The 12308-nt window shown below is 43.8% G+C and overlaps 1 protein-coding gene across 2 annotated transcripts in view; it reads right to left on the bottom strand.

Moving 5' to 3' along the window:
- The window catches only part of LOC135388712 (hyccin-like), a 40862-nt gene that overhangs the window by 24613 nt on the left and 3941 nt on the right, over positions 1 to 12308 (bottom strand). Inside the window, exons 4-6 of one of the 2 annotated variants that reach the window (XM_064618442.1) lie at positions 11252 to 11386; positions 8637 to 8681; positions 6855 to 6941 (exon numbers count right to left, since the gene is read on the bottom strand). In XM_064618442.1, the coding sequence (XP_064474512.1) occupies positions 6855 to 6941; positions 8637 to 8681; positions 11252 to 11386 (267 nt within the window). The remainder of the gene's footprint in view (positions 1 to 6854; positions 6942 to 8636; positions 8682 to 11251; positions 11387 to 12308) is intronic. The other variant, XM_064618443.1, reaches the window with a different exon arrangement.

The following is a 12308-nucleotide window of genomic DNA, read 5'->3' as shown; positions in this document are numbered from 1 at the left end:
TTCGTTGGAATCTGAACCAACTGTGTCAACCAACTTGTGACAAACACATCAGCTGATGACCAACTCATCACACAGCCCATAGCTGAGAACAGCCACCAAGTGGCATTAACACCCCTACAAAATTACAAGGATACTTCTGATCGGTGAGAGTCTACACAATACACTGCAGAATATCGCAGATCTTTCTCTCTCCTTCCTTTTTGTTCTTTTGGCCCTCCTCAATATGTTGATTTGAAAGTGAAAACGAAAATGAAGACGTCCTTTCCAGAAAACTAGACTCGGCTACCTCAGGCCAGAACATAACATACATAGTTACTACGGGGGAATAAAAACGAAGAAGAGCCAAAGGCATCAATATGCAGGAAACGCGCACCATATTTGTATTTGTAAGTGGACACAGTCCTATAAGGCCTTGTGGGGACAGTGCCACAAAAATCCCGTCCTGAGATCCGCGTTTAGAAATCCTTAAATCCTGAGATTGGAAAAACTGCTCAGGCCTAATTTTCAGGCCCGTGCCCGGCCCAGGCCCGACTGTTTCCATGCTCAGACCTGGTCCAAGCCCGCCTCTGCTCTATTTGTTCTCGTGGCTCGGAGGCGTATTTAGATTTACTAAAGAGCACAACGCAGCAAGGAAAAGGACGCAGCTAATTGGAGGAGAGTCAGGAGGTACACTCGAACGCAGCAGAGGCTGTGTTTCTCTTCCGGCAAGTCGCTCTGTGCGTGGTGGTTGCTTGCTTGGCAACGCAGCACGCAGCGGCACGTGGGCGTATGTACATTGCGGTTCAAGGGAGACTCATTGCCTCTCTATTTCACATGCTCCAGTGTTAGTTCCTCTTTCTTGAACTCTCACGCGAACGAAATATATGTCAGAACACCTAACCTAACTGACCCTCTCGCCGGACTCTCATAAAAACGAAATATGTCAGAACACTTAACCTCACTGACCCTCGTGCCGGGCCCTCACGAGAACGAAATATGTCCCAACACCTAACCTAACTGACGCTTGTGCAGGACCCCACACCAATCGTCCCCAAATGTGAGTGAGTGCATGCGTTAAATCCAGACCCATTCACGAAATAAGCATGATCACATGTAAAAAAGTGATAGTTCTCAGATGAGAATACCTAATATCCCATACCCAATGGGGAAAAAAAGTAACGTGAAAATTCAGCTGTCCAGTCTCGTGAAGTGAAATATGTCCGCGCACATGCCCGACCATGTCTGGCGTTGTCAAGCCCGTACCCGGCCCGGGCCCGCCTAAAAAACGCCAAGCCCGGCCCGGGCTTTCGGGTAAGCCCGTGCCCGTGCAGTGCTCTAGTCCACATGACCATCTGACCCTGACGTCACGTCTTCTCGCACATGTCCCCGGCCTCGGAACGAATCCGTCTGCTTGTTACAGATTAATTCCTTCTTCCACTGCTCGTCTGCTAGCAGCATTGCTTTGGGTCTCCTCCGCGTTTTCAGACAAATCTTCCATAATTTCTTTCGGCATTGATTCGATGATATCCGATCCGATTCTTTCATGATATCTTCTTGGAGCGTGCTTTCCCCCTTGCTCTAGTCCGCCGACATCTTGCCCGATAAAGTAGCTCATGCAGACACACAGTGATCGACACAATGTGATGGCACATTCCTTTTGCCATCCACGCACCAACTTGTTACGTAGCAAATCGCTCATTTTGGCATGAAGATGACTGGAGGCAAATAACTGTTCGTAGTCAGTTCCTGTTTCCCCGCCAATCAACAAGGGCATGATACAATGCGAACCAGTGTTGCTTGGCAGGCACAAAATGGAAACTACAACCCTGCAAGTATTGTACTTATCATGTACAGTTGCTACTTGAACCAATAAGAAGGCATATAGTAGGGTTCTGGTCAACAACTAAAGAAATCGTGGATATAACCTACAAGTATAGTTCAGGATATAAATTGCCCCAATACTCATGGCCAATATATTTAGCACTGGCGCGGGGAAGGGGCATTGTGCCCCAGCCCCCATCGGTAGGCTGAAGACTTTCCGCCTGTGCATTAAAGGAAGTATGAACTCTACCAAGCTAGCCCGCCAACTGTGTCGGCTCCAAACGGCGACTTTAAACTTGTTGGCTGTGACACCTTTTGTATAGATGAATCTGATAGGTCCGTATCTTCACCACATATAGCTCGCTCCTAGCCAACCATCATCCTGAATGACAACGTTTTCACCCATGATTTGTTGATAACGAGAGGCGGAGCCTATTATGTATTCATTATGTAAGGCTACAAAATGGGCTCCGCCTACTGTTTTCAACAAATCAGGGACGAAAATGTTGTCATTCGGGATGTTGGTTTGGGTAGGAGCGTGCTATGTGGTGAAGTTCATTTTAAAGAGTGTAGAGCAGAGCGTTATGTGTACCTCCGCGTACGCGTCTGATTGGGTGCTACAATTCTTCAAGTAACGTAACAATGACGGTACGGTACGGTAAAGATGACGGTACGTCTACCCGCCCGTATCCGTGCGTTTTTGTATTAGCACTGCACCACACGTTATGAAGGAGAAGTATTGAACAGTAAATTGTAAATAGTAGGGGTGTGCGAATCCGAATATTTTAAGTCGAATCGAATCGAATGAGGAAAAAATTCCGAATACCGAATATCGATTATTTGTGCAAAACTTACAATATGTGACTTTCGCACTAAAAGTTTCCACCTTGTAGCCCATGGCTTTAGTGTAATTTTTCTGGCATTAATTGTCACAAGAGAGACATGCAATTCTTCTGTTTAAAACCCCTACTCTTTAATTTTACATGAGTGCTTCCTGCTTTTCAGGTGAGCCTAGACTTACTGGAGTACTGGAGTGGTTACCTTCATTTCAAAATTTTGTCAGGCAGTAGCATGTTATGCGGATGAGGCTGTAATTGTTTCAGACAACCACAGGCCATTTGTGAAACAAACGAATTGGCATCCTGCCTCAGCTTAGCCATGAACACCCTTTAGTTTCTTTGCATTCGTCCTAGGAAGTTGCATTACTGAAATTTTAGATGTAAAGGACATCTTTAAGACACCCTTCTTGTTCGTGGGCTGTAGTCATTATTCAAGAGTCCTAACTTTTTAAAGGCAACCTCACTGACATCAAATCAAAGTCTCTCGTCGGCAGCGCTAAACTGCATGTGGGAGGGGCACCACGTGAAGCCCACTTTCGGGTTGTGTCGCTCATATTCGTGGAATAGTCGAATATTCGAAAAATCGAATATTGGATATTTGATTCGCGAATCGAATAGTTCGAGCGTTTGATATTCGATTCCAATTCGAGAATTCGAATAATCGCACACCCCTAGTAAATAGGATTACGAAGCGTAGAAAAACAATATTACACCTATTACAACCGTAACTAAATACCTGCAGATAGGAGTTCTTACCTCCTTTAAGTACCAGAGTGCATGAGAGTACCTTAGGTTTTGCGGAAAGTTTTGCTAGGGGTGTGACATCCTATGGGCTAAGACAGTGAAGACAGTACAAGCTCCAGACAGATCAATGACCCCCAAAAAAGAGAAAGGCACAGTGGGTTAGTAGACAATGCTTCCAGGAACCTACAGTATGCAACGGCTAAGGACGAAAGCCTTTTGCAGTTTTACGCATCGATATCAACTGGATAAAAAGCTGCTTTAAATCAGAAAGTGGTATACTACTATATCATTTACGCGAGCAAGACACCGTAATTCTCTACTCTAATGACTGCATGTGTGAAACAAAGTGTACCAAGTGAAAGCGGTTACACATAACGGAAAGCTAACAAAATTACGGTTATGGTCACAATAATTCAGATGTCATTCAGCAAGAGAGGTGATCACCTGAAGAAGGTTCGCTTATAACTTCATGATGAGAAAAGTCCAAGAATGGGCAACAAGGGAAATGGTTGACACAATGATGGCTAAAACATTCATCTTTCTCCCGTTTGTAGTGGGGCGAAATGTTCCTGCCCAGACTCAAGCTTTTCCCACCATAGGGCTTATACACCTATCAGTGTTTATACCATTTTATATGCCTGACTAAAAGTAACGCAATTAATGTCCCAATTTTTGTAACCCTGTTTCTGCCCCATTGGCACACTGGAGGAACAGCTAAAGGAGCAAAAAGTACCCAACATTAGACTGTGAAAATTGCAACCATAAGTGACACTACAGACAGCAAGAGCTTAATTACGTCAATAATACAGTAGAACCTCCTTATAGTAACTCCGCTTGTAGTAAAACTCCGCTGATAGTAAAAGAAAACTGCAGTCCCGACTGAATTCCAATAGACCCAATGGTTTATTTTTCTTATATAGTAAACAGAAAAATTCTAGGATACTGCTTATAGTAAAGAACGGACACCCAGAACGTGGGTTTCCGTATGTCGGATCCTGCCATCTTGTCAAGCCGATGACTCTGAACGCTTTTTTTTTCAACACTGCGATCAGCTGGAAATGGAACAGTTAATAGTGTCCATCCCAGTCCATCCACTGAATGTGAGGTGGAAATGCGTAGCGGCATAGGCGAGGTAGCTTCCTAGTTTCTGCCGGGATTTTGCACTCCCAGCACGTGTTTCCCAGTTCTTGATTTGGCGATGTGATGTGACGTGTGCCTTTTTACGCGCGTATGTGTGTGACATGAAGTTTGGGACATGGCGGACTGTGGCAGGAAACACAAAGTGTTGACACTGCTTCAAAAGATGATGTTGCCGCAACTGGTGGACAGGAACGAACTGACGCAGCAAGTCGCCGACAAATTTGCCATTTTGCAATCGACAGTTTCTGTTTTTGGTGAAGAATGGGGGCATTTTTCTAACACTGCAGAGTTCCTATTGGTACGCAGCAATGTAATGAATATCTGAATGACCTGTCCTGCTCCATTTATGACTCTTTTAAAGCTACACCTGACATAGTAAAACTCCCGATATGCGTGGTGAATTTAGCAAAGGTTACACATTTCGATCGAGTCGTAAAAATATAAGATAACGTCTCTGGCGCTTCAAACTTTGCAGACTGGTAGTCATTCTCAATAAGTTTTACCCTTATTTTTTTTTTCAAATGCTATCACTTTGTAGAAAAAAGTTAGAAGCAAAGCAAATTCTCACCACATGCATTTCCTATGGCCTATGCCGCACGCAAACCGCCATTTTTTTTCTCTGTCTGTTTCACGTTCATATCACCACGTGTAGGTGACGCTGCCTAGAGATGAAGCAAAACAAGGACCAAAGGAACGACTGACAACCAGATGCAGGATTTCGAGGCAGCGCCACCTATACGTGGTGATGTGAACGTGAAATAGAGAGAGCAAAACATGGCAGCTTTCGAGCGGTATAGGCCATAGGAAATGTATGGGGTGAGAATTTGCTTGGTTTCTAACTTTTTTTCTACGGTAACGTTTGAAAAAACATACTGATAAAACGTGAGACAAATGACTACAAGTGTGCAAAGTTTGAAGCGCAAGAGACGTCACCTTCTATTTTTACGACGCGATCGAAATGTGTGACCTTTGCTAAATTCACCCTGTAGTAAAGTTACCCACTAGAGCTGTGCGAATATTCGAAATTTCGAATATGAAACGAATATCTGATGCTATTCGAATGCTATTCGCAACCTATTTTCAGTATTCGACATTTTCGAATACTTTTTGAATAGTACCGAAATGAGGTATTGTTATCTCCACTCTGGAGTGGGGCTTCACCTCATTACATCCATACGAGAGTTTGAAGCCCACTTCACGTTACTGCCATTGCTCTTTTAGTGTGTGGCTCCATTCTGCAAGTCGGCTTCTCCTCATTACACTCAAGCGCTAGGTGAAGCCCGCTTCACATTGTTTACAATATTCTGTCACTAAAGTCTACAAATTTTGTGAACTCATGGTCAACACTGTACACTGAGCATTGCAAGTTCCAGTAAATGTGCTCCCAACTTTGAGAGTTGTGTTAAGTAACAGATGGAAATATGTGCAGCTTCTTAAAAAAGTATACAAAATTCACAATGTAAACACAGAAACCGACACTGAAGATTTTTGTTTAAGTTTAATTTGTACAAGCTTTCGCGTGGAGGTCCACGCTTCCTCAGGTACAAAGTGAAGTGGTGACACACATAAGTATATATAGTATAGACATATACACGACTAAACATACTGCTGTACAAAGAAAGGGAAGTTTATGTGATCTACAGGACTTGACTCCCCTCTTCGTATACGCTAATGTAAATACAGAAATGAGGAGATGCACACAAACCAGGCCGCATGGAACATGTTAACTAACTCTCAATGCAGTTCATCCCTCTAATGCAGTCTGCCATACACAACACAGAGGGACCCTTCTCTCACGATATGTTATGCTGGGTGAAAAGGCTCACATGTTTGGAGCAGAAAATCATTTAATGAGCACAACACCACAAAATATTTCACCATGAGGTATTCGAAATTATTCGAATTGGGCCTTTTCTGATTACTCGAATTCGATTCGCCATCTGAAGAAATTATTTGGATTCGATTCACAGTGTTAGTGAGATGTTCGTAAACTATTCGCAATGAAAATTTTGCTATTCGCACAGCTCTATTATCCACAAGTCCCGGCCAGTTTACTATAAAGAGGTTCTACCATATTTGGTGCAGTAATAACAGAACACAGACAGAAGAGAGACGGGAACGTGACGCTCCCAAGGTGGACTACGTGGCATTCCGAACCTGCGAACCACAACGAAGGTACGTTACCAACGACGTGGCATGTGCACTGTGCCGAGAGTGGCAGACGTGTCAGCATGCCTGCAGGCGCAGTGCTGGTGTGCGAAACGGGCCGGACGCCTTTGCAACACATCCAAGTGGGACGACGTCGAGGGAAAAAGAAAAATCTGTACTTACACACACCTCGTGGTAAATGGAAGGCTTTGAAATACTCGGTATTGTGGACGTTAACACGTTGGGCTTTCCTTCGCTGTCGAGCACTTGCTGCAAAGACACACGGAGAGATCCACTCATCATCGGAGAACCATGTACATAGATACTCCAGGGTGTCTTACTAAACTGTAACCTTCAAACTCCCCGAGTTTTCCAGGTTTTCCCTGACTATTTCGAGCGAGTTCCCTGACGAAAAAAAAAGAGGGAACTTGGTGCCTGCCGCTACGTTTTGATTACCAGATCCCTCATAAAACGGATCATTCATCGATGAATTAATAAGACTGCCCTACTTTTCTGACTCTGAGCTTGTCGTACTGGGGAACTGCGATTCACGACAACGTTGCTGCAGCGTTGCCGCTCGACCGCTCATCAGCAATCGTGATTCACCGCGCATCGTGACAGCAGCTGTCTGCGATCTTCCCTGACTTCAGCAGCCTTTTTTGGCAGATTCCCTGACAATCCCATAACTTTTCCAGTCACATCCGAATTCCCCGATAATTCCCTGTTTTCCAGGTTTTCTAGGTTGGTAGACACCCTGATAGATCTATCAACGATTGAAACTGCGGGTGTATGGGCCATTTAAAATAATAATAATAAAGTTCTTTGGGGCAGCGGTTCTCAAACTCTGCGAGATCGAGGAGCCCCTACACATTTTTGGCACGGCAATGAATACCCCTGGGATGTGCCCACAGACAAACAACCCGCTAAAAATTACTTCGCGTAGCAGGGAACGAAGCGGACGGTTTCGTGTACTGTCGCACAAGTACGTGTTTCCTAAAGCCTCACTGGAAACAACACATTGTGGGTTCTTTTCAGGAAGGATGAATTCATAATTATGGAATGTACTCTTCACAGTATAAATGGTACATCCCACATAGTAAAATCGTGGTAAATCCCCTAGGACACATCATGTTATGACTAGACCCTGACGTTTTAGGGTTTTACCCGATTCTTCCCCGAATTTGCACCACGAATTGAAGGTTGACTCTTTAGGGTGAAACCCAATTTTTACCCGGCAAATTCCCCTCCCTGGGTTGTCTGTAGGAATGCACTGACATACTTGTTCGGCAGCAAATGCAGTCACATTACTGTTTGTACCAAGCCAATACAGTTAGTACAGTAACTGAGCCCGATTTCTCCCCGAATTTAGCGTACTGGACCTTTTTTCACCCGAATTCGCACGAATTTAGAGCACATGTTTATTTACCTGATTTTTACCCCCAAATTTAGAAAAAAATATTTCCCGAAAACTTCAGGCTCTAGTTATGACACACATAATGTAATGTGTGAAAGGAAACAAAGAAACGGAATTCATTCTTTCCCCACCCGAAATCAATCGATCGAGAACTCTTTCCCCGATTCTGCGCTCGGACGTGACTGGTGGGTCGCCATACAGAGTTTCCGTTTTGCACGCGTGCTCGCGATGGCATTCGTCGCGTGGTACACATTTTGCAGTGCTGGATAACTAGCCACAGCGCCCAGTTTCAGAACCACTGCTTTAGGATCCCTTAACTCAAAATGTCTGTGGGGCTCGCGCCAGCTTTGTATTAACTGCTATTAGTGTAGTACGGCCTGCTGTCTAAGTAGCACACTTTGAAATAAAGTGTGGTTCAGACCTCTTCCTTCCTTTCAGACTAATCTATCAAACACACGTTAATACATTTTAGGTTCAACGAAGCAAATGAAAACTCAACCAAAAAATGGGGTACAGAGCAATCACATCAACTATAGTGGAGGCAAACGTACCAAATTGTAAGCACCCAGAACTAGGAGTTCTACGTAGCGAAGAGACTGTAAGAGAAAATAATTGCCATATGAGCTGAAGAGGTGCATGTAAAACAGAAACGGGACTCATTATGAAATCCAAAAACATGTATTTTATGAAAGATGAAAGTCACTGAAAAGGCTAGCCAGCTGTAGGACTCAAACCCACATCTTCTGGATTACCGGTCCAGGGCTCTACCATGTACAGTCAAACTCCTTTACAACGAAACTCAGGTGACAGCAAAAAAAAATTCGCAGTAGAGGTATTTTCGTTAAAAAGGATGTCCATTATTGGACCTATAGGGCTCCAGCGGTACCGCAAAAAAATTTGCTGTAGTGGTATTTTCGTTAAAAAGGTGTTCGCTATAAGGGAGTTTGACTGTATTTCATGTGTGGAACTACAGCAATCCTTTTTTTTTTTTAACTCCAAATATTTAAACTTCTCAATTTCTCGGACACCATCACTTGCACCATCCAGCTCCACATGACAGCAATGTGTTTTCATATCCAAAGTTTCAGACCACTTCCAAAGAGCTCCATTTTATGTACAGTGCTGGACAGCAGTTTACGGACCACACTCCGGCACATTCCTTTATCAGAGTGACAACACTAGCGGCGAATGGGACTGTACAGACTTAGAGACATGAGTCTAGGTAACCCAGTCACCTGTTTGCAAGTCTGTATACAGTCCCATTCGCTGCTACCGCGTCACTCTGAGGAAGGAATGCGCCACAGCGTGTTCCGTAAAGTTTTGTCTATCACCGTATACACCTCAGCTGATGCACGCCTGATATTTAGAAGCACAAATCAAATCATCCAACAACCCAAGAGCCGCAGCAAACAGTGTGCCTCGTGGTTGAACTTTCGGGGCAGCCTGGGTACTTTGGCTGTGTCGATTAAGTGCGCGAACGACATCAGTGACAACATCAACAATGTCCTCACATGCAACGGCATTGCATACAACTGTGTCAACAGTGTCTCTGGTTTTGTGAAAAAGAAACGACACCCCGAGACGAGAAGTCACCTGCTACGCAGCACTTGGTTGAGCTGCGGGAACAATAAAAAGCAGGCGTAAAAACATTAATCACACAAGGGAGACCTTCCATCAACCGCAGTGTGTTGCCGTTACGATCGCCCTTGTCACAATGTAACTCTACATTAGCAAATTTTTGCCACAAGGGTGTCGTCCTCGCACTCCTAGTGGACCAGACATATATTGAGCTCTTGAAGCCTCTTTGGTCATTTGAATACAGGCTTTCGGAAAATGCAAGTTTTCGCCTTTGCTTAAAAACGTGGCATGATCAATGATACGGACCAATTTTATGGCTTCAAGAAGTCTGAAAAAAAGAAAAACGTCTGCAACTGTATGTCTCTCAACACTTGGAAAGACGTCGGTACGCACGTTGCGCAGGTATTTTCATTCTTTTTTCGTGGTGCCTATGGTGGTTACATATGAGGGATTTAGGTTTATTAATGTGTGTTACACAAAAACCACGCCAGAGTTGCTTGATGGCTTGGCACTTCTCATGATAATCGAGACATGACTGTATTCACAGAATATGAATGGCACCTCCCGAAGGTGGGCTTCACCTGACGCTTCCCTGCAGGAGGTGAAACCTGCTTCACCAAATTGCCCATGCTGCAGGACCTACACAGACAGATTGTAGTTTAGCTTAAGATAACTTTAGCCCAAGCTTATTGTGCATACTCCGCCTGAGGAAGGGGTTTCGTCCCTCCCGTGTGCAGTTCAGCAGTGGCAGTAGAGGATTTTGATTTGACGCTTGGGAACTTGCCTTTAAAGACTCTTAAATGATGCCTACAGCCCAGAAACAAAAAGGGCGACCTAAAAATGTAACTTCCACAGGGCATGTATTGTAACCTCCTTCCTATAAAGTTCCTATAAACTCTGTAGATGCCGACAGACCTTTCGCAAGTATAAAATGATTGCAGGTGACAGGTGGCATTCTTTGTCAGAGGAGAACACAAGATATCGCGTGTAATGCTGAGCCACAACAGTGCTTCGAATCTGTAATTTTATAAAATATTTTTTGTTCCCACATTATCCAAGAAAATAAAGTGTTTCCCATTTCAAACAACCGTTGACTTCTTGCCGCGGAATATCACAGAATTTACAAGTCTGTGACGCAGAATTTTGAATTTGCCGCAGCAGAAAGCCAGGGCCCTCGTTCATGCTCTTAGGCACATTGAGGCTCGTGTAGTGTTCATCTGTTTGTGTGTGTTTCAGCCCCAGAACAGTTACTTTCCACCGCACATTTAGACTTAGCAGGTGGTATAGGCCATTGACAATGTAAGATGGCAGCGGTTTGTCAATTTCCACAATTCGTACACAAACAACTGGATGTGAAGAAGGATTCTTTACATAATATTTTATTTTTATTAGATCCTGCAGCATATTGTTTAGCTTCCAAACACTCATTTTATTTTCGTTAATTTATTCTTCATTATGAACCTCATGCTTTGTGTTAGGAAAACCCAAACCTTTAACTACGATTTCTCTGCCATAGATACAGTGGCTACAACTAGAGACCACCAAGCTTTGAGAATGTTCCATCCTTATTGTGCATCGAGTGAAATACCTTTCTGTCGCCTTTGTGAACAGAACCGAGGTAGATGCCAACAATGCAGGGGATGAAAAACATTGCAAACTGGCGCAGGGGATCTTCCTGCGCACGGAAGAAGGCAAACAGCTGCTCGCATAATGGTTCCAGAAACTGCAGGAAGGAAAAGAAATTGTTTTCTATTAGTCATAATAAGCTGTTGTGCCAGACATGTGTTGCAGTTTTAACTGTGGCATGGCCAATATACCACGGACATGCTCCACTATCATTGAGCATTTTGCCCATCTGAACAGTTACCTCAGCAACTCCCTGGACTGAGGAGACAAGTTGTGAAGTTGTTCAGAGATGGTTTGTACAGAAATTGTTCTAGGATCCTAGCATTCAGAATATCCTGAGCCGGAGCTTTGGATGGTGCATTTCGCACACGCTGGAAGATAACGAAGTTCAGGGCTGCCCCAAGTGCTTAAAACAGTTGCAAACGTGGGCTTTCCCAGCACTTTTTCCCAAGTGAGGGCAAGAGAGGGATCCGGCACATGAAGTCCAGATTGCTACGACGACCTGTCCGTAAAGCACATGCAATTTCCACATGTGACCTTGGAGCTTGGAAAGGGGAGGGAGGGGCATTGTTTTATAATTTTGAGATATATAAGGAGCATAATGAACCGGATTTTTACCTGTATATCAACACAGAAATTTTACACCCAAATTCACACTAATGGACCTTTTGACAACTGCACATGTGCGGTGCCAATGACCTTGGGGCATTACATAAGGGGTGTTACAACAGAAATAAGTACACATATACTTAATGAATAAAACCATGAGGGAAACTCAAGATAGAGAAATGTGCATTTGAAAAAAAAAAACAAAAAAACTGGTAAGCAAAAAGGAGTTTTGAAAAGAAAGAAAAAGTGATCAAGTTGGTAGTGTTGGCATCGTGAAGGAAAACGAGCAAACAAATGAATAGAGTGGAAGGGAACGGAAGAATTTCCTTACTTCACAACCAACATGGTAGTGCTTTGGACTTTCAGAGTGCATTTTCTTTTTGTTTGCGTTGATGCAGAAAGTAGTACCG

This window comes from Ornithodoros turicata, chromosome 3, assembly GCF_037126465.1.
Source record: "Ornithodoros turicata isolate Travis chromosome 3, ASM3712646v1, whole genome shotgun sequence".
In the NCBI taxonomy this organism is placed as follows: Eukaryota; Metazoa; Arthropoda; class Arachnida; order Ixodida; family Argasidae; genus Ornithodoros; species Ornithodoros turicata.
This window is presented reverse-complemented; position numbering and strand designations above follow the sequence as displayed.